This window comes from Athene noctua, chromosome 36 (assembly GCF_965140245.1).
Source record: "Athene noctua chromosome 36, bAthNoc1.hap1.1, whole genome shotgun sequence".
In the NCBI taxonomy this organism is placed as follows: Eukaryota; Metazoa; Chordata; class Aves; order Strigiformes; family Strigidae; genus Athene; species Athene noctua.
Genome location: NC_134072.1, coordinates 504343 through 531987, shown reverse-complemented (window position 1 = coordinate 531987; position 27645 = coordinate 504343). Strand labels below are relative to the sequence as shown.

The following is a 27645-nucleotide window of genomic DNA, read 5'->3' as shown; positions in this document are numbered from 1 at the left end:
GTCCAAAGCCCCCAGCCCGCACAGGAGCACGGCGCCCACTGCTGCGCATAAAGCTACCCGTCAGCCAGCCCCGGCAGCCCGTGTGAAAACGAGGGCGTTCCCTGGGAGGCTTGTGAGCAATGTCCTGAGGAGTCGTTTGGCAAGAGAGGTGCAGAGCCCCTGGGCCGCTCCAGCAGGGAGCAAACACAGCCCTTACTCTCTCGTGCATGCAGTAAAAGACTGTACTCCAGAGTGCTTGCTTGTGCCTGCCTCCGTTCAAGCCAGGCCCTACTGTGCCTGGGCATTTTCCCTGCCATCATTTGTATCGTCTTCCCTCCTACAGCCTCTGCCGTGCTAAGACCCAATTTACAGGGAATCTTCCCGGGGAGGTGAGACCTATCCAGCATTCTTGTCTCGTTTATGGAGCTTTGCTGCCAAGCTCGTGGCGGCGCGGGTCCAGCTCTAGGAGCTGGGTTTTCACCTTGTGGGAAGAACATTGTTGCTCTTGGCCTTGAGATCCTTTGTCCGGGGCCCCTTCTCCTCAGATCGAGCTCCCCAGGAGCTGCGCACAAACACGTGTGGTCCCCGACCCGGGCACCGCGCTGGCCTGTGTCCCTTGGGTCTCGGGTGCCTTGAGGCAGAAGACAGGTATGTTGTGGAGGCCCAGAATCGCGCACTTGAGCAGGGTCAAGCAGCCTGTGCCGGGGTTGACCCAAAGGGGAGCGGTGGGAGCGAGCCCCTCTCTGAGGGGAACGCGCTCCTGTGCTGTGCCACAGGCCCGGCCTTTGCCGGTCACTCATGCAGCAACCCCTGGGGGAGGGAGGCTTTCGGTCCCACCCGGGGATAAGTCAAACAGCTGACAGGGAAGGGGAAATTCAAGTTGCAACGGCTCAGCAGTGGGAATTTGTGGCTGAGGAATGATCATCTGCCACGGAGGGCAGGGTGGCCCCGCTGCAGGAAAGCGGTTAAACTGACTTGAAGCAGGGATGACAGAGACAAGAAGGACTCCCTGCAAGGCGCTGTAGTTACCCTGGGCGGTGAGGTAAGAAACAGCCTCAGCATTGACTTGTAGCCATCCTGGAACGGGAGCTCTCAGGGGCTCCCTCTGCTCTGGGAGATGGACCCACAGCCCGGCTGAGGTGCCCCACGCAAACCGCGTACAGGATGGCGCTGCAGAGAGGAATCTGCTCGTGATGCGTCTTTGCCGAAGCCGTGTAGAACCGCTTAGTGCCGCAGGACTCCGCCCAGTGCATTGCTTGTCAATTTTTAGTTTTTCTTTTTTATATGTAAGCCCAAATGTGGGTTTAATTCCCCTCGAGGAGGACTGTAAAAATGCCCCAATAGCAGGAAACAGAGCCTAGCCTGCCCAGGAGACCTCTCGAGCCTTTGGTTCAACACTCTGCGCGTCTGCGGAGAGACAGTAACGCCGGCTGCAGGTCGGCTACAGCAGGCACCTCGAGGGGCAGCCGCGGCCCCGGCACACGGGGAGCGAGGGGCACGTTGTGCAGAAACTCTTTAGCTCTCCCTTGGGGAAGGCCTTCCCGCGTGACCTGCCGCGTATCGGAGGCCGTGGGCAGGGGATCAAGCTCAGGCCTCGACTCCCTCAGTGTCTCTTTCTCCATCCCAGCCTGTTCCCCAGGACGTTCCCAGCCCTTCGGGGGCACCAGCGCTCACCCCCACACACCTCCACAGCCAGCCCCTCTCTCTCCCAGGCTAAAGGCACCCTTCTGTCCTGGCTGGCCAAACCACAGAGCCCCCCTGCTCCCCGGCAAGACGGGCAGCATGCAGAGAGGGAAACGCTCACTGCAGGCACCTCAACCTGGCCAGATTTAAGGCTGCCCCCAAACCGGCAACAGCGACGCACACTTCTCGCCTGGCACAGCGGCCGTTGCAGCCTCGGAAACCACCCTGCCCACCTCCACCCAAAGGCAGGAAAGGAAGGCAGCGCACAAGAGTGAAAGGACCTTTGCACAAAGGCCAAACTGAGACGGGGAGTCTAAACAATCTGAGATTGATGGTGCAAGGCCTGCGCAAAAACAAGGGGAGGCGTATGGGACTGTTCGAACAAGACATACCAGGTGCCGATAACGTTGCTAGGCGACTATCTCCTAGCCCAAAGAGAAGTCCCCCCTAGTCCTTGAAGCAACAGACTACCCAAACACCAGCATAAACTGGCCTGGCAATCTGGACAAAAGCCAGAGAACAACTGAGGCTGCGCAGAGCGACAAGGTGAAAAGTTCATCGGCGAGGAAGAAGAGGTACTTCATCTTTACGACCCCTCCCCAGGAAGTCGCGACCCCAGCCCGGAGCTTGAAGAGCTCATGGCGCAGGCGCAAGGGGAGGAGACCTGATTGCCATGAGAAGCGAGGGGAGGCGGGGGTAGACTCTGTATATGTACAGGCGTTCTATGAATATGCACTATTCTGTAACAGATGAGCCGGACGGGAGCTGCAAACGATGCGCATGCTTGTGGTGGAGCGATCCCCCATGCGCCCAGCGCTGAATAAACATACCCACTTTATAACTCCAAAAGTTATAGAGTGATTTCTCCACAAAACAAAGCTTGCCCCAAACCCGAGTTGAGACAGGAAAGTGCCAAGCGGTCCCAGAGGCTCAGCAGCGATGCCGAATCGGAGAGGAAGCAAGACGTCGCTGCAGACAGTGCGTTCAAAGCTGCACTTGAACACAGAGCTGCAGCAGAAGCCCAGGAGCTTGAAGAAAAGGTGCCTGGGACTGGAGCACAGGAAGGGTTGGAGAAGGAGAAGGCTTCTCAGGGTGCCTCTCTCCGTGTTTTAAGGGGGGGCTGCCCTGGCCAGCACAGGAAAGTTGTGTGGCAGTGCCGCAAGACCGGAGCCTTTGGAGACTTCTCCTCCAGCTTGCCAGCAGGAAATGGGACTGGTGGGCAAATGGCTGCAAGGACAATTCCCCAGAGCATCTCAACAGCAGAGGCTGGAAGCAAGCAAAGGAGAAAAGCTGCCTGTGTCAGCACCGCTGGCAAATACAACTGCTGCTGAAGTCTCGCATCGGAGTTGCACAGTTGCGAGGGAGAGCATCCAAACTGCCATCTCCAGAATTCAGCAGCGCCCTGCAGAACGGACTGGGAACGCTGGAACTGTGGTCCCTGAGGTTCTTGGAACAGGGAATAAGTCAGAGACAGACGTTAAGCCAAATCCAAGAACCTCAGCCAAAGGTTTTGCTGTAAGGCCCCTGGCAAAAGACATTGTGGAGAATGTATTAGAGCGGACATGTCAACGTGGGCCAGCTCTGAGCCCCGAATTGCAGTCTGGAAGGGGTGTCTCAAAACCGCCCACACGACAGCACGGAAAGGAGAGCCATCCCGCTGCGGATGCCCTTCCCTCCACGGGCCTGCAGTTTTCCAGGCAGCCCGTCCTTCCAGCAGGTCCAAAGCCCCCAGCCCGCACAGGAGCACGGCGCCCACTGCTGCGCATAAAGCTACCCGTCAGCCAGCCCCGGCAGCCCGTGTGAAAACGAGGGCGTTCCCTGGGAGGCTTGTGAGCAATGTCCTGAGGAGTCGTTTGGCAAGAGAGGTGCAGAGCCCCTGGGCCGCTCCAGCAGGGAGCAAACACAGCCCTTACTCTCTCGTGCATGCAGTAAAAGACTGTACTCCAGAGTGCTTGCTTGTGCCTGCCTCCGTTCAAGCCAGGCCCTACCGTGCCTGGGCATTTTCCCTGCCATCATTTGTATCGTCTTCCCTCCTACAGCCTCTGCCGTGCTAAGACCCAATTTACAGGGAATCTTCCCGGGGAGGTGAGACCTATCCAGCATTCTTGTCTCGTTTATGGAGCTTTGCTGCCAAGCTCGTGGCGGCGCGGGTCCAGCTCTAGGAGCTGGGTTTTCACCTTGTGGGAAGAACATTGTTGCTCTTGGCCTTGAGATCCTTTGTCCGGGGCCCCTTCTCCTCAGATCGAGCTCCCCAGGAGCTGCGCACAAACACGTGTGGTCCCCGACCCGGGCACCGCGCTGGCCTGTGTCCCTTGGGTCTCGGGTGCCTTGAGGCAGAAGACAGGTATGTTGTGGAGGCCCAGAATCGCGCACTTGAGCAGGGTCAAGCAGCCTGTGCCGGGGTTGACCCAAAGGGGAGCGGTGGGAGCGAGCCCCTCTCTGAGGGGAACGCGCTCCTGTGCTGTGCCACAGGCCCGGCCTTTGCCGGTCACTCATGCAGCAACCCCTGGGGGAGGGAGGCTTTCGGTCCCACCCGGGGATAAGTCAAACAGCTGACAGGGAAGGGGAAATTCAAGTTGCAACGGCTCAGCAGTGGGAATTTGTGGCTGAGGAATGATCATCTGCCACGGAGGGCAGGGTGGCCCCGCTGCAGGAAAGCGGTTAAACTGACTTGAAGCAGGGATGACAGAGACAAGAAGGACTCCCTGCAAGGCACTGTAGTTACCCTGGGCGGTGAGGTAAGAAACAGCCTCAGCATTGACTTGTAGCCATCCTGGAACGGGAGCTCTCAGGGGCTCCCTCTGCTCTGGGAGATGGACCCACAGCCCGGCTGAGGTGCCCCACGCAAACCGCGTACAGGATGGCGCTGCAGAGAGGAATCTGCTCGTGATGCGTCTTTGCCGAAGCCGTGTAGAACCGCTTAGTGCCGCAGGACTCCGCCCAGTGCATTGCTTGTCAATTTTTAGTTTTTCTTTTTTATATGTAAGCCCAAATGTGGGTTTAATTCCCCTCGAGGAGGACTGTAAAAATGCCCCAATAGCAGGAAACAGAGCCTAGCCTGCCCAGGAGACCTCTCGAGCCTTTGGTTCAACACTCTGCGCGTCTGCGGAGAGACAGTAACGCCGGCTGCAGGTCGGCTACAGCAGGCACCTCGAGGGGCAGCCGCGGCCCCGGCACACGGGGAGCGAGGGGCACGTTGTGCAGAAACTCTTTAGCTCTCCCTTGGGGAAGGCCTTCCCGCGTGACCTGCCGCGTATCGGAGGCCGTGGGCAGGGGATCAAGCTCAGGCCTCGACTCCCTCAGTGTCTCTTTCTCCATCCCAGCCTGTTCCCCAGGACGTTCCCAGCCCTTCGGGGGCACCAGCGCTCACCCCCACACACCTCCACAGCCAGCCCCTCTCTCTCCCAGGCTAAAGGCACCCTTCTGTCCTGGCTGGCCAAACCACAGAGCCCCCCTGCTCCCCGGCAAGACGGGCAGCATGCAGAGAGGGAAACGCTCACTGCAGGCACCTCAACCTGGCCAGATTTAAGGCTGCCCCCAAACCGGCAACAGCGACGCACACTTCTCGCCTGGCACAGCGGCCGTTGCAGCCTCGGAAACCACCCTGCCCACCTCCACCCAAAGGCAGGAAAGGAAGGCAGCGCACAAGAGTGAAAGGACCTTTGCACAAAGGCCAAACTGAGACGGGGAGTCTAAACAATCTGAGATTGATGGTGCAAGGCCTGCGCAAAAACAAGGGGAGGCGTATGGGACTGTTCGAACAAGACATACCAGGTGCCGATAACGTTGCTAGGCGACTATCTCCTAGCCCAAAGAGAAGTCCCCCCTAGTCCTTGAAGCAACAGACTACCCAAACACCAGCATAAACTGGCCTGGCAATCTGGACAAAAGCCAGAGAACAACTGAGGCTGCGCAGAGCGACAAGGTGAAAAGTTCATCGGCGAGGAAGAAGAGGTACTTCATCTTTACGACCCCTCCCCAGGAAGTCGCGACCCCAGCCCGGAGCTTGAAGAGCTCATGGCGCAGGCGCAAGGGGAGGAGACCTGATTGCCATGAGAAGCGAGGGGAGGCGGGGGTAGACTCTGTATATGTACAGGCGTTCTATGAATATGCACTATTCTGTAACAGATGAGCCGGACGGGAGCTGCAAACGATGCGCATGCTTGTGGTGGAGCGATCCCCCATGCGCCCAGCGCTGAATAAACATACCCACTTTATAACTCCAAAAGTTATAGAGTGATTTCTCCACAAAACAAAGCTTGCCCCAAACCCGAGTTGAGACAGGAAAGTGCCAAGCGGTCCCAGAGGCTCAGCAGCGATGCCGAATCGGAGAGGAAGCAAGACGTCGCTGCAGACAGTGCGTTCAAAGCTGCACTTGAACACAGAGCTGCAGCAGAAGCCCAGGAGCTTGAAGAAAAGGTGCCTGGGACTGGAGCACAGGAAGGGTTGGAGAAGGAGAAGGCTTCTCAGGGTGCCTCTCTCCGTGTTTTAAGGGGGGGCTGCCCTGGCCAGCACAGGAAAGTTGTGTGGCAGTGCCGCAAGACCGGAGCCTTTGGAGACTTCTCCTCCAGCTTGCCAGCAGGAAATGGGACTGGTGGGCAAATGGCTGCAAGGACAATTCCCCAGAGCATCTCAACAGCAGAGGCTGGAAGCAAGCAAAGGAGAAAAGCTGCCTGTGTCAGCACCGCTGGCAAATACAACTGCTGCTGAAGTCTCGCATCGGAGTTGCACAGTTGCGAGGGAGAGCATCCAAACTGCCATCTCCAGAATTCAGCAGCGCCCTGCAGAACGGACTGGGAACGCTGGAACTGTGGTCCCTGAGGTTCTTGGAACAGGGAATAAGTCAGAGACAGACGTTAAGCCAAATCCAAGAACCTCAGCCAAAGGTTTTGCTGTAAGGCCCCTGGCAAAAGACATTGTGGAGAATGTATTAGAGCGGACATGTCAACGTGGGCCAGCTCTGAGCCCCGAATTGCAGTCTGGAAGGGGTGTCTCAAAACCGCCCACACGACAGCACGGAAAGGAGAGCCATCCCGCTGCGGATGCCCTTCCCTCCACGGGCCTGCAGTTTTCCAGGCAGCCCGTCCTTCCAGCAGGTCCAAAGCCCCCAGCCCGCACAGGAGCACGGCGCCCACTGCTGCGCATAAAGCTACCCGTCAGCCAGCCCCGGCAGCCCGTGTGAAAACGAGGGCGTTCCCTGGGAGGCTTGTGAGCAATGTCCTGAGGAGTCGTTTGGCAAGAGAGGTGCAGAGCCCCTGGGCCGCTCCAGCAGGGAGCAAACACAGCCCTTACTCTCTCGTGCATGCAGTAAAAGACTGTACTCCAGAGTGCTTGCTTGTGCCTGCCTCCGTTCAAGCCAGGCCCTACCGTGCCTGGGCATTTTCCCTGCCATCATTTGTATCGTCTTCCCTCCTACAGCCTCTGCCGTGCTAAGACCCAATTTACAGGGAATCTTCCCGGGGAGGTGAGACCTATCCAGCATTCTTGTCTCGTTTATGGAGCTTTGCTGCCAAGCTCGTGGCGGCGCGGGTCCAGCTCTAGGAGCTGGGTTTTCACCTTGTGGGAAGAACATTGTTGCTCTTGGCCTTGAGATCCTTTGTCCGGGGCCCCTTCTCCTCAGATCGAGCTCCCCAGGAGCTGCGCACAAACACGTGTGGTCCCCGACCCGGGCACCGCGCTGGCCTGTGTCCCTTGGGTCTCGGGTGCCTTGAGGCAGAAGACAGGTATGTTGTGGAGGCCCAGAATCGCGCACTTGAGCAGGGTCAAGCAGCCTGTGCCGGGGTTGACCCAAAGGGGAGCGGTGGGAGCGAGCCCCTCTCTGAGGGGAACGCGCTCCTGTGCTGTGCCACAGGCCCGGCCTTTGCCGGTCACTCATGCAGCAACCCCTGGGGGAGGGAGGCTTTCGGTCCCACCCGGGGATAAGTCAAACAGCTGACAGGGAAGGGGAAATTCAAGTTGCAACGGCTCAGCAGTGGGAATTTGTGGCTGAGGAATGATCATCTGCCACGGAGGGCAGGGTGGCCCCGCTGCAGGAAAGCGGTTAAACTGACTTGAAGCAGGGATGACAGAGACAAGAAGGACTCCCTGCAAGGCGCTGTAGTTACCCTGGGCGGTGAGGTAAGAAACAGCCTCAGCATTGACTTGTAGCCATCCTGGAACGGGAGCTCTCAGGGGCTCCCTCTGCTCTGGGAGATGGACCCACAGCCCGGCTGAGGTGCCCCACGCAAACCGCGTACAGGATGGCGCTGCAGAGAGGAATCTGCTCGTGATGCGTCTTTGCCGAAGCCGTGTAGAACCGCTTAGTGCCGCAGGACTCCGCCCAGTGCATTGCTTGTCAATTTTTAGTTTTTCTTTTTTATATGTAAGCCCAAATGTGGGTTTAATTCCCCTCGAGGAGGACTGTAAAAATGCCCCAATAGCAGGAAACAGAGCCTAGCCTGCCCAGGAGACCTCTCGAGCCTTTGGTTCAACACTCTGCGCGTCTGCGGAGAGACAGTAACGCCGGCTGCAGGTCGGCTACAGCAGGCACCTCGAGGGGCAGCCGCGGCCCCGGCACACGGGGAGCGAGGGGCACGTTGTGCAGAAACTCTTTAGCTCTCCCTTGGGGAAGGCCTTCCCGCGTGACCTGCCGCGTATCGGAGGCCGTGGGCAGGGGATCAAGCTCAGGCCTCGACTCCCTCAGTGTCTCTTTCTCCATCCCAGCCTGTTCCCCAGGACGTTCCCAGCCCTTCGGGGGCACCAGCGCTCACCCCCACACACCTCCACAGCCAGCCCCTCTCTCTCCCAGGCTAAAGGCACCCTTCTGTCCTGGCTGGCCAAACCACAGAGCCCCCCTGCTCCCCGGCAAGACGGGCAGCATGCAGAGAGGGAAACGCTCACTGCAGGCACCTCAACCTGGCCAGATTTAAGGCTGCCCCCAAACCGGCAACAGCGACGCACACTTCTCGCCTGGCACAGCGGCCGTTGCAGCCTCGGAAACCACCCTGCCCACCTCCACCCAAAGGCAGGAAAGGAAGGCAGCGCACAAGAGTGAAAGGACCTTTGCACAAAGGCCAAACTGAGACGGGGAGTCTAAACAATCTGAGATTGATGGTGCAAGGCCTGCGCAAAAACAAGGGGAGGCGTATGGGACTGTTCGAACAAGACATACCAGGTGCCGATAACGTTGCTAGGCGACTATCTCCTAGCCCAAAGAGAAGTCCCCCCTAGTCCTTGAAGCAACAGACTACCCAAACACCAGCATAAACTGGCCTGGCAATCTGGACAAAAGCCAGAGAACAACTGAGGCTGCGCAGAGCGACAAGGTGAAAAGTTCATCGGCGAGGAAGAAGAGGTACTTCATCTTTACGACCCCTCCCCAGGAAGTCGCGACCCCAGCCCGGAGCTTGAAGAGCTCATGGCGCAGGCGCAAGGGGAGGAGACCTGATTGCCATGAGAAGCGAGGGGAGGCGGGGGTAGACTCTGTATATGTACAGGCGTTCTATGAATATGCACTATTCTGTAACAGATGAGCCGGACGGGAGCTGCAAACGATGCGCATGCTTGTGGTGGAGCGATCCCCCATGCGCCCAGCGCTGAATAAACATACCCACTTTATAACTCCAAAAGTTATAGAGTGATTTCTCCACAAAACAAAGCTTGCCCCAAACCCGAGTTGAGACAGGAAAGTGCCAAGCGGTCCCAGAGGCTCAGCAGCGATGCCGAATCGGAGAGGAAGCAAGACGTCGCTGCAGACAGTGCGTTCAAAGCTGCACTTGAACACAGAGCTGCAGCAGAAGCCCAGGAGCTTGAAGAAAAGGTGCCTGGGACTGGAGCACAGGAAGGGTTGGAGAAGGAGAAGGCTTCTCAGGGTGCCTCTCTCCGTGTTTTAAGGGGGGGCTGCCCTGGCCAGCACAGGAAAGTTGTGTGGCAGTGCCGCAAGACCGGAGCCTTTGGAGACTTCTCCTCCAGCTTGCCAGCAGGAAATGGGACTGGTGGGCAAATGGCTGCAAGGACAATTCCCCAGAGCATCTCAACAGCAGAGGCTGGAAGCAAGCAAAGGAGAAAAGCTGCCTGTGTCAGCACCGCTGGCAAATACAACTGCTGCTGAAGTCTCGCATCGGAGTTGCACAGTTGCGAGGGAGAGCATCCAAACTGCCATCTCCAGAATTCAGCAGCGCCCTGCAGAACGGACTGGGAACGCTGGAACTGTGGTCCCTGAGGTTCTTGGAACAGGGAATAAGTCAGAGACAGACGTTAAGCCAAATCCAAGAACCTCAGCCAAAGGTTTTGCTGTAAGGCCCCTGGCAAAAGACATTGTGGAGAATGTATTAGAGCGGACATGTCAACGTGGGCCAGCTCTGAGCCCCGAATTGCAGTCTGGAAGGGGTGTCTCAAAACCGCCCACACGACAGCACGGAAAGGAGAGCCATCCCGCTGCGGATGCCCTTCCCTCCACGGGCCTGCAGTTTTCCAGGCAGCCCGTCCTTCCAGCAGGTCCAAAGCCCCCAGCCCGCACAGGAGCACGGCGCCCACTGCTGCGCATAAAGCTACCCGTCAGCCAGCCCCGGCAGCCCGTGTGAAAACGAGGGCGTTCCCTGGGAGGCTTGTGAGCAATGTCCTGAGGAGTCGTTTGGCAAGAGAGGTGCAGAGCCCCTGGGCCGCTCCAGCAGGGAGCAAACACAGCCCTTACTCTCTCGTGCATGCAGTAAAAGACTGTACTCCAGAGTGCTTGCTTGTGCCTGCCTCCGTTCAAGCCAGGCCCTACTGTGCCTGGGCATTTTCCCTGCCATCATTTGTATCGTCTTCCCTCCTACAGCCTCTGCCGTGCTAAGACCCAATTTACAGGGAATCTTCCCGGGGAGGTGAGACCTATCCAGCATTCTTGTCTCGTTTATGGAGCTTTGCTGCCAAGCTCGTGGCGGCGCGGGTCCAGCTCTAGGAGCTGGGTTTTCACCTTGTGGGAAGAACATTGTTGCTCTTGGCCTTGAGATCCTTTGTCCGGGGCCCCTTCTCCTCAGATCGAGCTCCCCAGGAGCTGCGCACAAACACGTGTGGTCCCCGACCCGGGCACCGCGCTGGCCTGTGTCCCTTGGGTCTCGGGTGCCTTGAGGCAGAAGACAGGTATGTTGTGGAGGCCCAGAATCGCGCACTTGAGCAGGGTCAAGCAGCCTGTGCCGGGGTTGACCCAAAGGGGAGCGGTGGGAGCGAGCCCCTCTCTGAGGGGAACGCGCTCCTGTGCTGTGCCACAGGCCCGGCCTTTGCCGGTCACTCATGCAGCAACCCCTGGGGGAGGGAGGCTTTCGGTCCCACCCGGGGATAAGTCAAACAGCTGACAGGGAAGGGGAAATTCAAGTTGCAACGGCTCAGCAGTGGGAATTTGTGGCTGAGGAATGATCATCTGCCACGGAGGGCAGGGTGGCCCCGCTGCAGGAAAGCGGTTAAACTGACTTGAAGCAGGGATGACAGAGACAAGAAGGACTCCCTGCAAGGCGCTGTAGTTACCCTGGGCGGTGAGGTAAGAAACAGCCTCAGCATTGACTTGTAGCCATCCTGGAACGGGAGCTCTCAGGGGCTCCCTCTGCTCTGGGAGATGGACCCACAGCCCGGCTGAGGTGCCCCACGCAAACCGCGTACAGGATGGCGCTGCAGAGAGGAATCTGCTCGTGATGCGTCTTTGCCGAAGCCGTGTAGAACCGCTTAGTGCCGCAGGACTCCGCCCAGTGCATTGCTTGTCAATTTTTAGTTTTTCTTTTTTATATGTAAGCCCAAATGTGGGTTTAATTCCCCTCGAGGAGGACTGTAAAAATGCCCCAATAGCAGGAAACAGAGCCTAGCCTGCCCAGGAGACCTCTCGAGCCTTTGGTTCAACACTCTGCGCGTCTGCGGAGAGACAGTAACGCCGGCTGCAGGTCGGCTACAGCAGGCACCTCGAGGGGCAGCCGCGGCCCCGGCACACGGGGAGCGAGGGGCACGTTGTGCAGAAACTCTTTAGCTCTCCCTTGGGGAAGGCCTTCCCGCGTGACCTGCCGCGTATCGGAGGCCGTGGGCAGGGGATCAAGCTCAGGCCTCGACTCCCTCAGTGTCTCTTTCTCCATCCCAGCCTGTTCCCCAGGACGTTCCCAGCCCTTCGGGGGCACCAGCGCTCACCCCCACACACCTCCACAGCCAGCCCCTCTCTCTCCCAGGCTAAAGGCACCCTTCTGTCCTGGCTGGCCAAACCACAGAGCCCCCCTGCTCCCCGGCAAGACGGGCAGCATGCAGAGAGGGAAACGCTCACTGCAGGCACCTCAACCTGGCCAGATTTAAGGCTGCCCCCAAACCGGCAACAGCGACGCACACTTCTCGCCTGGCACAGCGGCCGTTGCAGCCTCGGAAACCACCCTGCCCACCTCCACCCAAAGGCAGGAAAGGAAGGCAGCGCACAAGAGTGAAAGGACCTTTGCACAAAGGCCAAACTGAGACGGGGAGTCTAAACAATCTGAGATTGATGGTGCAAGGCCTGCGCAAAAACAAGGGGAGGCGTATGGGACTGTTCGAACAAGACATACCAGGTGCCGATAACGTTGCTAGGCGACTATCTCCTAGCCCAAAGAGAAGTCCCCCCTAGTCCTTGAAGCAACAGACTACCCAAACACCAGCATAAACTGGCCTGGCAATCTGGACAAAAGCCAGAGAACAACTGAGGCTGCGCAGAGCGACAAGGTGAAAAGTTCATCGGCGAGGAAGAAGAGGTACTTCATCTTTACGACCCCTCCCCAGGAAGTCGCGACCCCAGCCCGGAGCTTGAAGAGCTCATGGCGCAGGCGCAAGGGGAGGAGACCTGATTGCCATGAGAAGCGAGGGGAGGCGGGGGTAGACTCTGTATATGTACAGGCGTTCTATGAATATGCACTATTCTGTAACAGATGAGCCGGACGGGAGCTGCAAACGATGCGCATGCTTGTGGTGGAGCGATCCCCCATGCGCCCAGCGCTGAATAAACATACCCACTTTATAACTCCAAAAGTTATAGAGTGATTTCTCCACAAAACAAAGCTTGCCCCAAACCCGAGTTGAGACAGGAAAGTGCCAAGCGGTCCCAGAGGCTCAGCAGCGATGCCGAATCGGAGAGGAAGCAAGACGTCGCTGCAGACAGTGCGTTCAAAGCTGCACTTGAACACAGAGCTGCAGCAGAAGCCCAGGAGCTTGAAGAAAAGGTGCCTGGGACTGGAGCACAGGAAGGGTTGGAGAAGGAGAAGGCTTCTCAGGGTGCCTCTCTCCGTGTTTTAAGGGGGGGCTGCCCTGGCCAGCACAGGAAAGTTGTGTGGCAGTGCCGCAAGACCGGAGCCTTTGGAGACTTCTCCTCCAGCTTGCCAGCAGGAAATGGGACTGGTGGGCAAATGGCTGCAAGGACAATTCCCCAGAGCATCTCAACAGCAGAGGCTGGAAGCAAGCAAAGGAGAAAAGCTGCCTGTGTCAGCACCGCTGGCAAATACAACTGCTGCTGAAGTCTCGCATCGGAGTTGCACAGTTGCGAGGGAGAGCATCCAAACTGCCATCTCCAGAATTCAGCAGCGCCCTGCAGAACGGACTGGGAACGCTGGAACTGTGGTCCCTGAGGTTCTTGGAACAGGGAATAAGTCAGAGACAGACGTTAAGCCAAATCCAAGAACCTCAGCCAAAGGTTTTGCTGTAAGGCCCCTGGCAAAAGACATTGTGGAGAATGTATTAGAGCGGACATGTCAACGTGGGCCAGCTCTGAGCCCCGAATTGCAGTCTGGAAGGGGTGTCTCAAAACCGCCCACACGACAGCACGGAAAGGAGAGCCATCCCGCTGCGGATGCCCTTCCCTCCACGGGCCTGCAGTTTTCCAGGCAGCCCGTCCTTCCAGCAGGTCCAAAGCCCCCAGCCCGCACAGGAGCACGGCGCCCACTGCTGCGCATAAAGCTACCCGTCAGCCAGCCCCGGCAGCCCGTGTGAAAACGAGGGCGTTCCCTGGGAGGCTTGTGAGCAATGTCCTGAGGAGTCGTTTGGCAAGAGAGGTGCAGAGCCCCTGGGCCGCTCCAGCAGGGAGCAAACACAGCCCTTACTCTCTCGTGCATGCAGTAAAAGACTGTACTCCAGAGTGCTTGCTTGTGCCTGCCTCCGTTCAAGCCAGGCCCTACTGTGCCTGGGCATTTTCCCTGCCATCATTTGTATCGTCTTCCCTCCTACAGCCTCTGCCGTGCTAAGACCCAATTTACAGGGAATCTTCCCGGGGAGGTGAGACCTATCCAGCATTCTTGTCTCGTTTATGGAGCTTTGCTGCCAAGCTCGTGGCGGCGCGGGTCCAGCTCTAGGAGCTGGGTTTTCACCTTGTGGGAAGAACATTGTTGCTCTTGGCCTTGAGATCCTTTGTCCGGGGCCCCTTCTCCTCAGATCGAGCTCCCCAGGAGCTGCGCACAAACACGTGTGGTCCCCGACCCGGGCACCGCGCTGGCCTGTGTCCCTTGGGTCTCGGGTGCCTTGAGGCAGAAGACAGGTATGTTGTGGAGGCCCAGAATCGCGCACTTGAGCAGGGTCAAGCAGCCTGTGCCGGGGTTGACCCAAAGGGGAGCGGTGGGAGCGAGCCCCTCTCTGAGGGGAACGCGCTCCTGTGCTGTGCCACAGGCCCGGCCTTTGCCGGTCACTCATGCAGCAACCCCTGGGGGAGGGAGGCTTTCGGTCCCACCCGGGGATAAGTCAAACAGCTGACAGGGAAGGGGAAATTCAAGTTGCAACGGCTCAGCAGTGGGAATTTGTGGCTGAGGAATGATCATCTGCCACGGAGGGCAGGGTGGCCCCGCTGCAGGAAAGCGGTTAAACTGACTTGAAGCAGGGATGACAGAGACAAGAAGGACTCCCTGCAAGGCACTGTAGTTACCCTGGGCGGTGAGGTAAGAAACAGCCTCAGCATTGACTTGTAGCCATCCTGGAACGGGAGCTCTCAGGGGCTCCCTCTGCTCTGGGAGATGGACCCACAGCCCGGCTGAGGTGCCCCACGCAAACCGCGTACAGGATGGCGCTGCAGAGAGGAATCTGCTCGTGATGCGTCTTTGCCGAAGCCGTGTAGAACCGCTTAGTGCCGCAGGACTCCGCCCAGTGCATTGCTTGTCAATTTTTAGTTTTTCTTTTTTATATGTAAGCCCAAATGTGGGTTTAATTCCCCTCGAGGAGGACTGTAAAAATGCCCCAATAGCAGGAAACAGAGCCTAGCCTGCCCAGGAGACCTCTCGAGCCTTTGGTTCAACACTCTGCGCGTCTGCGGAGAGACAGTAACGCCGGCTGCAGGTCGGCTACAGCAGGCACCTCGAGGGGCAGCCGCGGCCCCGGCACACGGGGAGCGAGGGGCACGTTGTGCAGAAACTCTTTAGCTCTCCCTTGGGGAAGGCCTTCCCGCGTGACCTGCCGCGTATCGGAGGCCGTGGGCAGGGGATCAAGCTCAGGCCTCGACTCCCTCAGTGTCTCTTTCTCCATCCCAGCCTGTTCCCCAGGACGTTCCCAGCCCTTCGGGGGCACCAGCGCTCACCCCCACACACCTCCACAGCCAGCCCCTCTCTCTCCCAGGCTAAAGGCACCCTTCTGTCCTGGCTGGCCAAACCACAGAGCCCCCCTGCTCCCCGGCAAGACGGGCAGCATGCAGAGAGGGAAACGCTCACTGCAGGCACCTCAACCTGGCCAGATTTAAGGCTGCCCCCAAACCGGCAACAGCGACGCACACTTCTCGCCTGGCACAGCGGCCGTTGCAGCCTCGGAAACCACCCTGCCCACCTCCACCCAAAGGCAGGAAAGGAAGGCAGCGCACAAGAGTGAAAGGACCTTTGCACAAAGGCCAAACTGAGACGGGGAGTCTAAACAATCTGAGATTGATGGTGCAAGGCCTGCGCAAAAACAAGGGGAGGCGTATGGGACTGTTCGAACAAGACATACCAGGTGCCGATAACGTTGCTAGGCGACTATCTCCTAGCCCAAAGAGAAGTCCCCCCTAGTCCTTGAAGCAACAGACTACCCAAACACCAGCATAAACTGGCCTGGCAATCTGGACAAAAGCCAGAGAACAACTGAGGCTGCGCAGAGCGACAAGGTGAAAAGTTCATCGGCGAGGAAGAAGAGGTACTTCATCTTTACGACCCCTCCCCAGGAAGTCGCGACCCCAGCCCGGAGCTTGAAGAGCTCATGGCGCAGGCGCAAGGGGAGGAGACCTGATTGCCATGAGAAGCGAGGGGAGGCGGGGGTAGACTCTGTATATGTACAGGCGTTCTATGAATATGCACTATTCTGTAACAGATAAGCCGGACGGGAGCTGCAAACGATGCGCATGCTTGTGGTGGAGCGATCCCCCATGCGCCCAGCGCTGAATAAACATACCCACTTTATAACTCCAAAAGTTATAGAGTGATTTCTCCACAAAACAAAACTTGCCCCAAACCCGAGTTGAGACAGGAAAGTGCCAAGCGGTCCCAGAGGCTCAGCAGCGATGCCGAATCGGAGAGGAAGCAAGACGTCGCTGCAGACAGTGCGTTCAAAGCTGCACTTGAACACAGAGCTGCAGCAGAAGCCCAGGAGCTTGAAGAAAAGGTGCCTGGGACTGGAGCACAGGAAGGGTTGGAGAAGGAGAAGGCTTCTCAGGGTGCCTCTCTCCGTGTTTTAAGGGGGGGCTGCCCTGGCCAGCACAGGAAAGTTGTGTGGCAGTGCCGCAAGACCGGAGCCTTTGGAGACTTCTCCTCCAGCTTGCCAGCAGGAAATGGGACTGGTGGGCAAATGGCTGCAAGGACAATTCCCCAGAGCATCTCAACAGCAGAGGCTGGAAGCAAGCAAAGGAGAAAAGCTGCCTGTGTCAGCACCGCTGGCAAATACAACTGATGCTGAAGTCTTGCATCGGAGTTGCACAGTTGCGAGGGAGAGCATCCAAACTGCCATCTCCAGAATTCAGCAGCGCCCTGCAGAACGGACTGGGAACGCTGGAACTGTGGTCCCTGAGGTTCTTGGAACAGGGAATAAGTCAGAGACAGACGTTAAGCCAAATCCAAGAACCTCAGCCAAAGGTTTTGCTGTAAGGCCCCTGGCAAAAGACATTGTGGAGAATGTATTAGAGCGGACATGTCAACGTGGGCCAGCTCTGAGCCCCGAATTGCAGTCTGGAAGGGGTGTCTCAAAACCGCCCACACGACAGCACGGAAAGGAGAGCCATCCCGCTGCGGATGCCCTTCCCTCCACGGGCCTGCAGTTTCCCAGGCAGCCCGTCCTTCCAGCAGGTCCAAAGCCCCCAGCCAGCACAGGAGCACGGCGCCCACTGCTGCGCATAAAGCTACCCATCAGCCAGCCCCGGCAGCCCGTGTGAAAACGAGGGCGTTCCCTGGGAGGCTTGTGAGCAATGTCCTGAGGAGTCGTTTGGCAAGAGAGGTGCAGAGCCCCTGGGCCGCTCCAGCAGGGAGCAAACACAGCCCTTACTCTCTCGTGCATGCAGTAAAAGACTGTACTCCAGAGTGCTTGCTTGTGCCTGCCTCCGTTCAAGCCAGGCCCTACTGTGCCTGGGCATTTTCCCTGCCATCATTTGTATCGTCTTCCCTCCTACAGCCTCTGCCGTGCTAAGACCCAATTTACAGGGAATCTTCCCGGGGAGGTGAGACCTATCCAGCATTCTTGTCTCGTTTATGGAGCTTTGCTGCCAAGCTCGTGGCGGCGCGGGTCCAGCTCTAGGAGCTGGGTTTTCACCTTGTGGGAAGAACATTGTTGCTCTTGGCCTTGAGATCCTTTGTCCGGGGCCCCTTCTCCTCAGATCGAGCTCCCCAGGAGCTGCGCACAAACACGTGTGGTCCCCGACCCGGGCACCGCGCTGGCCTGTGTCCCTTGGGTCTCGGGTGCCTTGAGGCAGAAGACAGGTATGTTGTGGAGGCCCAGAATCGCGCACTTGAGCAGGGTCAAGCAGCCTGTGCCGGGGTTGACCCAAAGGGGAGCGGTGGGAGCGAGCCCCTCTCTGAGGGGAACGCGCTCCTGTGCTGTGCCACAGGCCCGGCCTTTGCCGGTCACTCATGCAGCAACCCCTGGGGGAGGGAGGCTTTCGGTCCCACCCGGGGATAAGTCAAACAGCTGACAGGGAAGGGGAAATTCAAGTTGCAACGGCTCAGCAGTGGGAATTTGTGGCTGAGGAATGATCATCTGCCACGGAGGGCAGGGTGGCCCCGCTGCAGGAAAGCGGTTAAACTGACTTGAAGCAGGGATGACAGAGACAAGAAGGACTCCCTGCAAGGCACTGTAGTTACCCTGGGCGGTGAGGTAAGAAACAGCCTCAGCATTGACTTGTAGCCATCCTGGAACGGGAGCTCTCAGGGGCTCCCTCTGCTCTGGGAGATGGACCCACAGCCCGGCTGAGGTGCCCCACGCAAACCGCGTACAGGATGGCGCTGCAGAGAGGAATCTGCTCGTGATGCGTCTTTGCCGAAGCCGTGTAGAACCGCTTAGTGCCGCAGGACTCCGCCCAGTGCATTGCTTGTCAATTTTTAGTTTTTCTTTTTTATATGTAAGCCCAAATGTGGGTTTAATTCCCCTCGAGGAGGACTGTAAAAATGCCCCAATAGCAGGAAACAGAGCCTAGCCTGCCCAGGAGACCTCTCGAGCCTTTGGTTCAACACTCTGCGCGTCTGCGGAGAGACAGTAACGCCGGCTGCAGGTCGGCTACAGCAGGCACCTCGAGGGGCAGCCGCGGCCCCGGCACACGGGGAGCGAGGGGCACGTTGTGCAGAAACTCTTTAGCTCTCCCTTGGGGAAGGCCTTCCCGCGTGACCTGCCGCGTATCGGAGGCCGTGGGCAGGGGATCAAGCTCAGGCCTCGACTCCCTCAGTGTCTCTTTCTCCATCCCAGCCTGTTCCCCAGGACGTTCCCAGCCCTTCGGGGGCACCAGCGCTCACCCCCACACACCTCCACAGCCAGCCCCTCTCTCTCCCAGGCTAAAGGCACCCTTCTGTCCTGGCTGGCCAAACCACAGAGCCCCCCTGCTCCCCGGCAAGACGGGCAGCATGCAGAGAGGGAAACGCTCACTGCAGGCACCTCAACCTGGCCAGATTTAAGGCTGCCCCCAAACCGGCAACAGCGACGCACACTTCTCGCCTGGCACAGCGGCCGTTGCAGCCTCGGAAACCACCCTGCCCACCTCCACCCAAAGGCAGGAAAGGAAGGCAGCGCACAAGAGTGAAAGGACCTTTGCACAAAGGCCAAACTGAGACGGGGAGTCTAAACAATCTGAGATTGATGGTGCAAGGCCTGCGCAAAAACAAGGGGAGGCGTATGGGACTGTTCGAACAAGACATACCAGGTGCCGATAACGTTGCTAGGCGACTATCTCCTAGCCCAAAGAGAAGTCCCCCCTAGTCCTTGAAGCAACAGACTACCCAAACACCAGCATAAACTGGCCTGGCAATCTGGACAAAAGCCAGAGAACAACTGAGGCTGCGCAGAGCGACAAGGTGAAAAGTTCATCGGCGAGGAAGAAGAGGTACTTCATCTTTACGACCCCTCCCCAGGAAGTCGCGACCCCAGCCCGGAGCTTGAAGAGCTCATGGCGCAGGCGCAAGGGGAGGAGACCTGATTGCCATGAGAAGCGAGGGGAGGCGGGGGTAGACTCTGTATATGTACAGGCGTTCTATGAATATGCACTATTCTGTAACAGATAAGCCGGACGGGAGCTGCAAACGATGCGCATGCTTGTGGTGGAGCGATCCCCCATGCGCCCAGCGCTGAATAAACATACCCACTTTATAACTCCAAAAGTTATAGAGTGATTTCTCCACAAAACAAAACTTGCCCCAAACCCGAGTTGAGACAGGAAAGTGCCAAGCGGTCCCAGAGGCTCAGCAGCGATGCCGAATCGGAGAGGAAGCAAGACGTCGCTGCAGACAGTGCGTTCAAAGCTGCACTTGAACACAGAGCTGCAGCAGAAGCCCAGGAGCTTGAAGAAAAGGTGCCTGGGACTGGAGCACAGGAAGGGTTGGAGAAGGAGAAGGCTTCTCAGGGTGCCTCTCTCCGTGTTTTAAGGGGGGGCTGCCCTGGCCAGCACAGGAAAGTTGTGTGGCAGTGCCGCAAGACCGGAGCCTTTGGAGACTTCTCCTCCAGCTTGCCAGCAGGAAATGGGACTGGTGGGCAAATGGCTGCAAGGACAATTCCCCAGAGCATCTCAACAGCAGAGGCTGGAAGCAAGCAAAGGAGAAAAGCTGCTGGTGTCAGCACCGCTGGCAAATACAACTGATGCTGAAGTCTTGCATCGGAGTTGCACAGTTGCGAGGGAGAGCATCCAAACTGCCATCTCCAGAATTCAGCAGCGCCCTGCAGAACGGACTGGGAACGCTGGAACTGTGGTCCCTGAGGTTCTTGGAACAGGGAATAAGTCAGAGACAGATGTTAAGCCAATTCCAAGAGCCTCAGCCAAAGGTTTTGCTGTAAGGCCCCTGGCAAAAGACATTGTGGAGAATGTATTAGAGCGGACATGTCAACGTGGGCCAGCTCTGAGCCCCGAATTGCAGTCTGGAAGGGGTGTCTCAAAACCGCCCACACGACAGCACGGAAAGGAGAGCCATCCCGCTGCGGATGCCCTTCCCTCCACGGGCCTGCAGTTTCCCAGGCAGCCCGTCCTTCCAGCAGGTCCAAAGCCCCCAGCCCGCACAGGAGCACGGCGCCCACTGCTGCGCATAAAGCTACCCATCAGCCAGCCCCGGCAGCCCGTGTGAAAACGAGGGCGTTCCCTGGGAGGCTTGTGAGCAATGTCCTGAGGAGTCGTTTGGCAAGAGAGGTGCAGAGCCCCTGGGCCGCTCCAGCAGGGAGCAAACACAGCCCTTACTCTCTCGTGCATGCAGTAAAAGACTGTACTCCAGAGTGCTTGCTTGTGCCTGCCTCCGTTCAAGCCAGGCCCTACTGTGCCTGGGCATTTTCCCTGCCATCATTTGTATCGTCTTCCCTCCTACAGCCTCTGCCGTGCTAAGACCCAATTTACAGGGAATCTTCCCGGGGAGGTGAGACCTATCTAGCATTCTTGTCTCGTTTATGGAGCTTTGCTGCCAAGCTCGTGGCGGCGCGGGTCCAGCTCTAGGAGCTGGGTTTTCACCTTGTGGGAAGAACATTGTTGCTCTTGGCCTTGAGATCCTTTGTCCGGGGCCCCTTCTCCTCAGATCGAGCTCCCCAGGAGCTGCGCACAAACACGTGTGGTCCCCGACCCGGGCACCGCGCTGGCCTGTGTCCCTTGGGTCTCGGGTGCCTTGAGGCAGAAGACAGGTATGTTGTGGAGGCCCAGAATCGCGCACTTGAGCAGGGTCAAGCAGCCTGTGCCGGGGTTGACCCAAAGGGGAGCGGTGGGAGCGAGCCCCTCTCTGAGGGGAACGCGCTCCTGTGCTGTGCCACAGGCCCGGCCTTTGCCGGTCACTCATGCAGCAACCCCTGGGGGAGGGAGGCTTTCGGTCCCACCCGGGGATAAGTCAAACAGCTGACAGGGAAGGGGAAATTCAAGTTGCAACGGCTCAGCAGTGGGAATTTGTGGCTGAGGAATGGTCATCTGCCACGGAGGGCAGGGTGGCCCCGCTGCAGGAAAGCGGTTAAACTGACTTGAAGCAGGGATGACAGAGACAAGAAGGACTCCCTGCAAGGCACTGTAGTTACCCTGGGCGGTGAGGTAAGAAACAGCCTCAGCATTGACTTGTAGCCATCCTGGAACGGGAGCTCTCAGGGGCTCCCTCTGCTCTGGGAGATGGACCCACAGCCCGGCTGAGGTGCCCCACGCAAACTGCGTACAGGATGGCGCTGCAGAGAGGAATCTGCTCGTGATGCGTCTTTGCCGAAGCCGTGTAGAACCGCTTAGTGCCGCAGGACTCCGCCCAGTGCATTGCTTGTCAATTTTTAGTTTTTCTTTTTTATATGTAAGCCCAAATGTGGGTTTAATTCCCCTCGAGGAGGACTGTAAAAATGCCCCAATAGCAGGAAACAGAGCCTAGCCTGCCCAGGAGACCTCTCGAGCCTTTGGTTCAACACTGCCCGTCTGCGGAGAGACAGTAACGCCGGCTGCAGGTCGGCTACAGCAGGCACCTCGAGGGGCAGCCGCGGCCCCGGCACACGGGGAGCGAGGGGCACATTGTGCAGAAACTCTTTAGCTCTCCCTTGGGGAAGGCCTTCCCACGTGACCTGCCGCGTATCGGAGGCCGTGGGCAGGGGATCAAGCTCAGGCCTCGACTCCCTCAGTGTCTCTTTCTCCATCCCAGCCTGTTCCCCAGGACGTTCCCAGCCCTTCGGGGGCACCAGCGCTCACCCCCACACACCTCCACAGCCAGCCCCTCTCTCTCCCAGGCTAAAGGCACCCTTCTGTCCTGGCTGGCCAAACCACAGAGCCCCCCTGCTCCCCGGCAAGACGGGCAGCATGCAGAGAGGGAAACGCTCACTGCAGGCACCTCAATACATCTCTGAGCAGCCAGCCCCATGCACCCCCTTCTCAGCCATGCCAGCACCAGAAAATACCAGCAGCCAAAATATCTTCCCTCTGCTACTCCAGCCCTGCAAGGTCGCTCTTGGTTCTCTTCTTCATTTTCTTTTCTTTTCACACCCCGTCCTGGCCCGGAATGGCAGCACCACGTTCCATTTGGGTGAGAACCCGTCTGTGACCAAAGTGGCCGTGAGGACGGTGGCAGCAGCGCTGCGTTCCTGCGCCACCTCTCCCCTCAGCCCCTGCCCAGGCTTTCGGCAGAGCGCTCTTCCTCTGCCCTGGCTGAGCTCCTGCAGTTCTCTGCCGTGGCCTGGGGCGGATTTCCTCGCAGGGACGGCACCGTGCTCATCACATCGCAGGCTGTCCCAGCTGATGTGTGGCTGGCACATCCCCCCGTGAGTTTACCCACATCCCAACAGGCTGCCAGGATGAAATGCTCTTTACTTTTAGAGTGATCAAACTGCAGAGGTCTGACAAAACTTCCCGGGGGGGTCAGTGCCACTCGTTCCTTTTCCTTTCCTGACTCCCTGACTGTCCCTGCACAGGCCTTCACACCTGGCCAGCGCTGCCTCTGCCCCTCGGGGTCTCTGCTGCAGAGTTTCTCTGCGTTTCCTTCCCCGTTCTGTCAGGGAGCAGCCAGGGCGCTGCTGAGCACGGGGGATTTCCCCTTTCAGTCCCACGAGAGCCGAATCTGGGGGACTCACCCCCAGGAGCTTTCTCCTGTCGCAGCCTCATGGACGTGGCTGCTGCCGTCCCCGGGTGTGTCTTCCAAAGACTGATGCTGCACCCAAAGGGCAGGAACACAGACACGCGCACAGACACACACACCAGTAATGTGAAGGGCAGAACAGACTGACACAGGCAGGCCAAGGCCTTTACCAGCACCCCTGGGTCCGTAACCAGCCCGTCCATCGCCAGGAGCACAGGCCGGTCCTTCTCTGCCTCTCCCGACGGGCAGGACTGGATGTTTACTAGTGAAACACAAACGCCCTTCGCTCCCTGGATTCACCAGCGCAGCACGTGCAGAGATGGCTCAGCTGACAGCAGGGACACCGAGCGCCTGGGATATGGGTGCTGGGATGGCCAGCTCCTCAGCCTGGCTTCAGGGCACAGCCTGGCTCTGCCCAGAGCCGTGTCTCCCGGGTCACGAGAGTTCAGGTTCAGGTTCACCGGAGCCCTGTACACACGCACACCGGGGTCCCACCAGCAGCCAGCCTAAGACACTCTGTGTTCCAGCTGCTGTCCCCAAGACCTCTCGCCCCTGTGACCAGTGGTCCCTTCTCCCACTGCACCCTCACGCTCCCCTCCGACCAGGCTCGGGGTCACCCCTCGGAGTCACTCTTTCCCTTTGTGCCCCACTTGGCTGCTGCAGCCTCACTTTGCAGGTGCTGGGCATGGAATCCTTGCCGTGCACAGGAGACGGAAAGGAACCAAAGCCTGGTGAGCTCGGAAACGTGGAAACTTTATTCAGCAGCTAAGAAAATGTCCTTTTTTGTGCAGTTGGAGGGCCGTGGGCAGGACCGAGCAGGCCGCTGACGCTGAGGCTACGCTTGGCTCAGCAGGCAGAGCCCCTGCAGGAGGTGGCCGTGGTGCACTGCAGCCTGCACTGGATCCTGTCCATCCTGCTGCTCAGCCCTTCCCACAGGTTCTGCACCAGCTCCTGCAACCAAGTGAAGAATGGCACCAACTTCTGCGGTAGAAGGGTGTCGGAGCTGAAGCCGCCTGATGGGGTTGCTGTTGGCCTCGGCGTCTGCAAGGGGGTTGATGGGAAGGCCGGCCCTGACGTCGGAGCAGCCGTTACTTCTGGGCTCAGCCCCATCTGTTCCAGGATCCAGCTGTAAAAGTGCTGAGTGGAGGTGTAGATTCCAGGCCGGTTTGCTCTCGTGCAGCCTGTCCCCCAGCTGGTCACCCCAACGAGCCAGAAGTAGTCAGCAGTGCTGTCTCTGCAGACGAGAGGACCGCCGCTGTCCCCCTGCAGCGGAGGAGAGAGAGTCAGGGTGGTGGCGGGTGGCCGCTGGCAGCGTTAGGGTGGGCTCCTTCTCTCTGCCAGCACCCCCAGAGCTGTGTCCCCAGCACAGAGGCTCTACTCAGGTGCTGGGGCCGACAGGACCTTGTCTGGGAGGGGGTGGTGGGCCCGCGGGGTGGGGCTGGCGCTCATCTCCGCACAGCGACGCTGGCCGGGTGCGAGAGGGATGTTCCAGGGCTGGGAGCCGGACCTCAGGGCTGCCAGGAGCGCTGGGTGGGCTTTCTGGGCAGAGTCCCGGGCCTCTGGGGCAAGTGGGGCCCTGGGCAAGGACCTGCAGCTGGGGAAGGGGCGGTGAGCCCCGCCAGCGGCGGGGACCCAGCGGTGGGAGGGCGACTGGCCAGGCACAGCCCGTGCCGGGGGGTGTCTGGGCGGCTGTAGGGGGCTGCCGGTGCCGCTGGGCGCTGCCTTGTCGCAGGCTCCTACCTGGCACGTGTCGATGCCGCCCTGCGCGGAGACAGCGCACAGGCTGTGGGGGTGGAGGGCCCCTGCGTACCACCGGCTGGCGTTGCAGACGTTGAGGTCGATGAGGCGGACCTCGGACTCCTGCAGGACATCCGTTGTTCCTGCAGCTGTGAGCACAGAAAGGAATTAATGCCCGGCAGCTCCTGGCCAGGTGTCCTGCCCTGTCTGGGGGAGCCCCTCCCTGCCCTGGGCCTTGGCTTTGCCCCGGCGTTGCCCTGCTCTCTCGCCGCGGGCCCTGGGCCAGGCCCCTCTCTCCACGGGCACACGTCCCCGCAGGCGGGCTCTGGCTCTCGCCTCCGCTGTCAGGAAGCCCAGCCCGCCTCCCCCGCGTGCCCAGCTCGCACTCGGGACCCGAGCGCTCTTTGGGAACTCACCGCTCGCCGTCGAGGCCCTCCAGCCGCTGACGTAGCAGGGCGTCAGCTCGGACACGTTCAGCGAGACGTCGGGCACGCAGGCGAGCTGGACGGAGCGGCTGCACTGCACAGGCTGGTCCAACTCCAGCAGCGCAACGTCCTGCCTGTGCGGGATGTTCCTATAGTCCGCGTGAACCAGAAGCCGCTTGATATTCCGCACTTGGGCCTCCGGGCCCAGCTGGGTCAAGCGGGTGGCCCCGACCACCACGCGCCACATGGTGACGTTCCTGGAAGGCAGATGGGGAGAGGGCTCAGAGGGAGCCCAGACACGTGCTGCCGCAGCCCACCAGCTCCCTGCCCTCTGCTTCACACGGGGCAGAGGAAAGCAGCGCTACGGAGGCTCAGACTGCCCCTGCGTGCCTCGGGCTCGAGGCGTGTCGAGCTGGAGGCCGGAGGAAGCCGGGGCAGGAGCCCAGCTCTCTCCTGAGCAGCCTCTCAGCCGGGCTCTGCAGTGCCCAGGCACCGGCCGTACGGCAAGGCGAGGGCACGGGAGCAGCCCGCGGTGCTGCGGACGGGGCGCCCGCGAGTGCCGGGGGATATCCCCGTGCCTGGCCCTCCTTACCTGGCCTCGAGGAAGCAGTGGGCTGCTGTCAGGACCCACTGTGGGCTTATGAGGGACCCTCCACACACATGTCCCGTGCCTGCTGCCCAGGGATCCTGGATGCTGACGATCCAGGGCTGGGACCCTGCCAGGGCGTCTTTTCCCCCGAGCACAGGCGAGGTGCCGTCGTCAGCAGCCACGTTCCGGAGTCCGCAGGTCCGTCTGCAACCAAAAATCTCATCAGCGTCCTGCTCGACAGCTCGCGGCTGTCCCGGCTGAAGGTCAGCCCTCTGCCCTCCCCACGGGGCGCTGCACGCACAGCGAGGCCGGGGAGCCCCGGGGGGCGGGCGGGCGGCCACCCCTGTTTCTGCTGTAGCTCCGCAGGCCAGTTGTGCCAGCAGCCCGGGTGCTGCCAGGAGCCGAGGCTCCCGCGTGGGGCTGGGGAAGCCGTGCTGTGGCCACGGGGGGCCAGCGGGGACCCTCCAGGGAACCCCAGCAGGCTGCCCAAGCTCCCTGCCAGAGCCTCGGCCACTTACCCACAGCTGTCCCAGGTGCCCTGCGCAGGCCGGCACAGGGCCAGCACGACGAGGAGACGGAGCAGATCCATCACTGCCAGTGCCATGTGCCAGCTGCCAGAGCTGAGGGGTGTCACCACCAGCGCAGCAGCCGACAGAGTGCCCACAGGGCTCGCGGTGCCCACGGTGCCCTTGGCAACGAGGCTGATGTCACAGGGTTGCTGGGTCCGGGGCCGGGCACAGTGGTCTCCCGGGGCGGGGGGGACAACACGGGGGTTTCCAAGCACGAGGGGAGGCAGACGCTGGGATCAGACACCCCCGCACACCCCGCTCAGTGCTCCCTGAGAGCTCCCTGCTGTGGGCTCACGGTTACAGTTCAAGCTGACTCTTTTTTCACAGATGTTCAGTTTCCACATGAACATCATGCTACTACGTGAAAAGGCAAGAAAAAGCTTCCGCAAGGTCTTACTACAAGATAAGGCACTACAAGGGATATGAACATCTCTCCCAGCCCTCACACAGAATTGAGGTGTTTCAGTAATTATCAGGATCCGTTCCTCTCTCTAGAGCTTCCCTGCAAGCAAGCAGAACTAGACGCCATCTCTGCACCAAATGAAGGAATTAATGACAAAGACTCCTCAGCGTGGTAAGAGACAGCACATCGCGGGTATCAGGATCAGGCTTTAGTGCCCAAAGCCAGTCTCACAGCCATGTTCGAGCCAGAGTGGAACTAGAACAAATACCAGGGCTACACAACACCAGCTGTCCAAGCTGTCCCCACCCCCACCCCAAATAAAACTCAACAGCGCAAAGATTAAACCGGTTAATGCTCTTCCTCCATCAAGAGAAAAAGCTATTGAAAGCTATTCCTACACAAAATACAACACATTCCTCTGTAGATACTTCCATCCAGGTCAGAGAAAACCCGTTTTAAACATTAACAAGTTACACCTCTGCAGCACTTTCTATAAAATAAACATTACCTGTAAAGTGAAGGTAGTATTGTAAATGTTTTTAAAAAAAAAAAAAGCCAACATACAGGAGGCATATCCCATCGAATTTGGGCAATACCTTCCTGGCAACTATTTCTGACCCAAGAGACGTCTAAACCAACACCTCCCACAAAAGGTTTTTTCCTGCCTCAGCTGTCAGCTAGCAGAGATCACTGTTCCTCTCATTTAAGACTCTTCCTCCTGAACAAGTGCACTTTGCACTCCACTTCCTTCCCCAAAAGGAAACACCTTAATGGTAAACTGCAGTGGCAAAGAATTCCACGTGTGTAATACCTCTGGAGGAACCAGAGGTCAAATCAAACCTTTACAGAACCAAAATATCAGGGCTGCCTCTAGGAGATGCAGACACTTCAGAGGGACACTCAGACTCACCACCTTCGCCTTCCCCTTCCAGTGGGACCCCGAGAAATCGAAGAAACCCGCCATCCATACGCCAGGTGCTTACCCAAACGCCAGCACACACAGACCTTCCTAAGCAGAGCCTTTGCTTGTGGTTTGCTATCAAGCATCTAAGGTGCTGTCTGCACTTCCACGGCAGCGAAAATCCCCAACATGCTGTCGCTGTGTCTGATGGCTGCC

The 27645-nt window shown here is 58.9% G+C and overlaps 1 protein-coding gene across 1 annotated transcript; it reads right to left on the bottom strand.

The window, feature by feature from the left end:
* Positions 1 to 22796: 22796 nt before the first annotated feature.
* LOC141972844 (acrosin-like) lies at positions 22797 to 26160 on the bottom strand. Its single transcript, XM_074930881.1, has 7 exons — positions 26075 to 26160; positions 25560 to 25760; positions 24959 to 25224; positions 24546 to 24691; positions 23898 to 24068; positions 22976 to 23095; positions 22797 to 22877 (listed from the first exon to the last, which is right to left on the bottom strand). Exons 1-7 carry the CDS (start codon positions 26158 to 26160, stop codon positions 22797 to 22799), a joined length of 1071 nt encoding a protein of 356 aa, XP_074786982.1.
* Positions 26161 to 27645: the final 1485 nt, after the last annotated feature.

Excerpts from the sequence above, each read along its gene's own strand:
- LOC141972844 (XM_074930881.1), bottom strand. The coding sequence starts at position 26,160 with ATGGCACTGGCAGTGATGGATCTGCTCCGTCTCCTCGTCGTGCTGGCC. Across the intron at positions 25,225-25,559 it reads CACTGCTTCCTCGAGGCCAG|GAACGTCACCATGTGGCGCG; the intron begins GTAAGGAGGGCC and ends TCTGCCTTCCAG. Across the intron at positions 23,096-23,897 it reads AGATGGGGCTGAGCCCAGAA|GGAGCGAAGGGCGTTTGTGT; the intron begins GTAACGGCTGCT and ends TGGTGAATCCAG.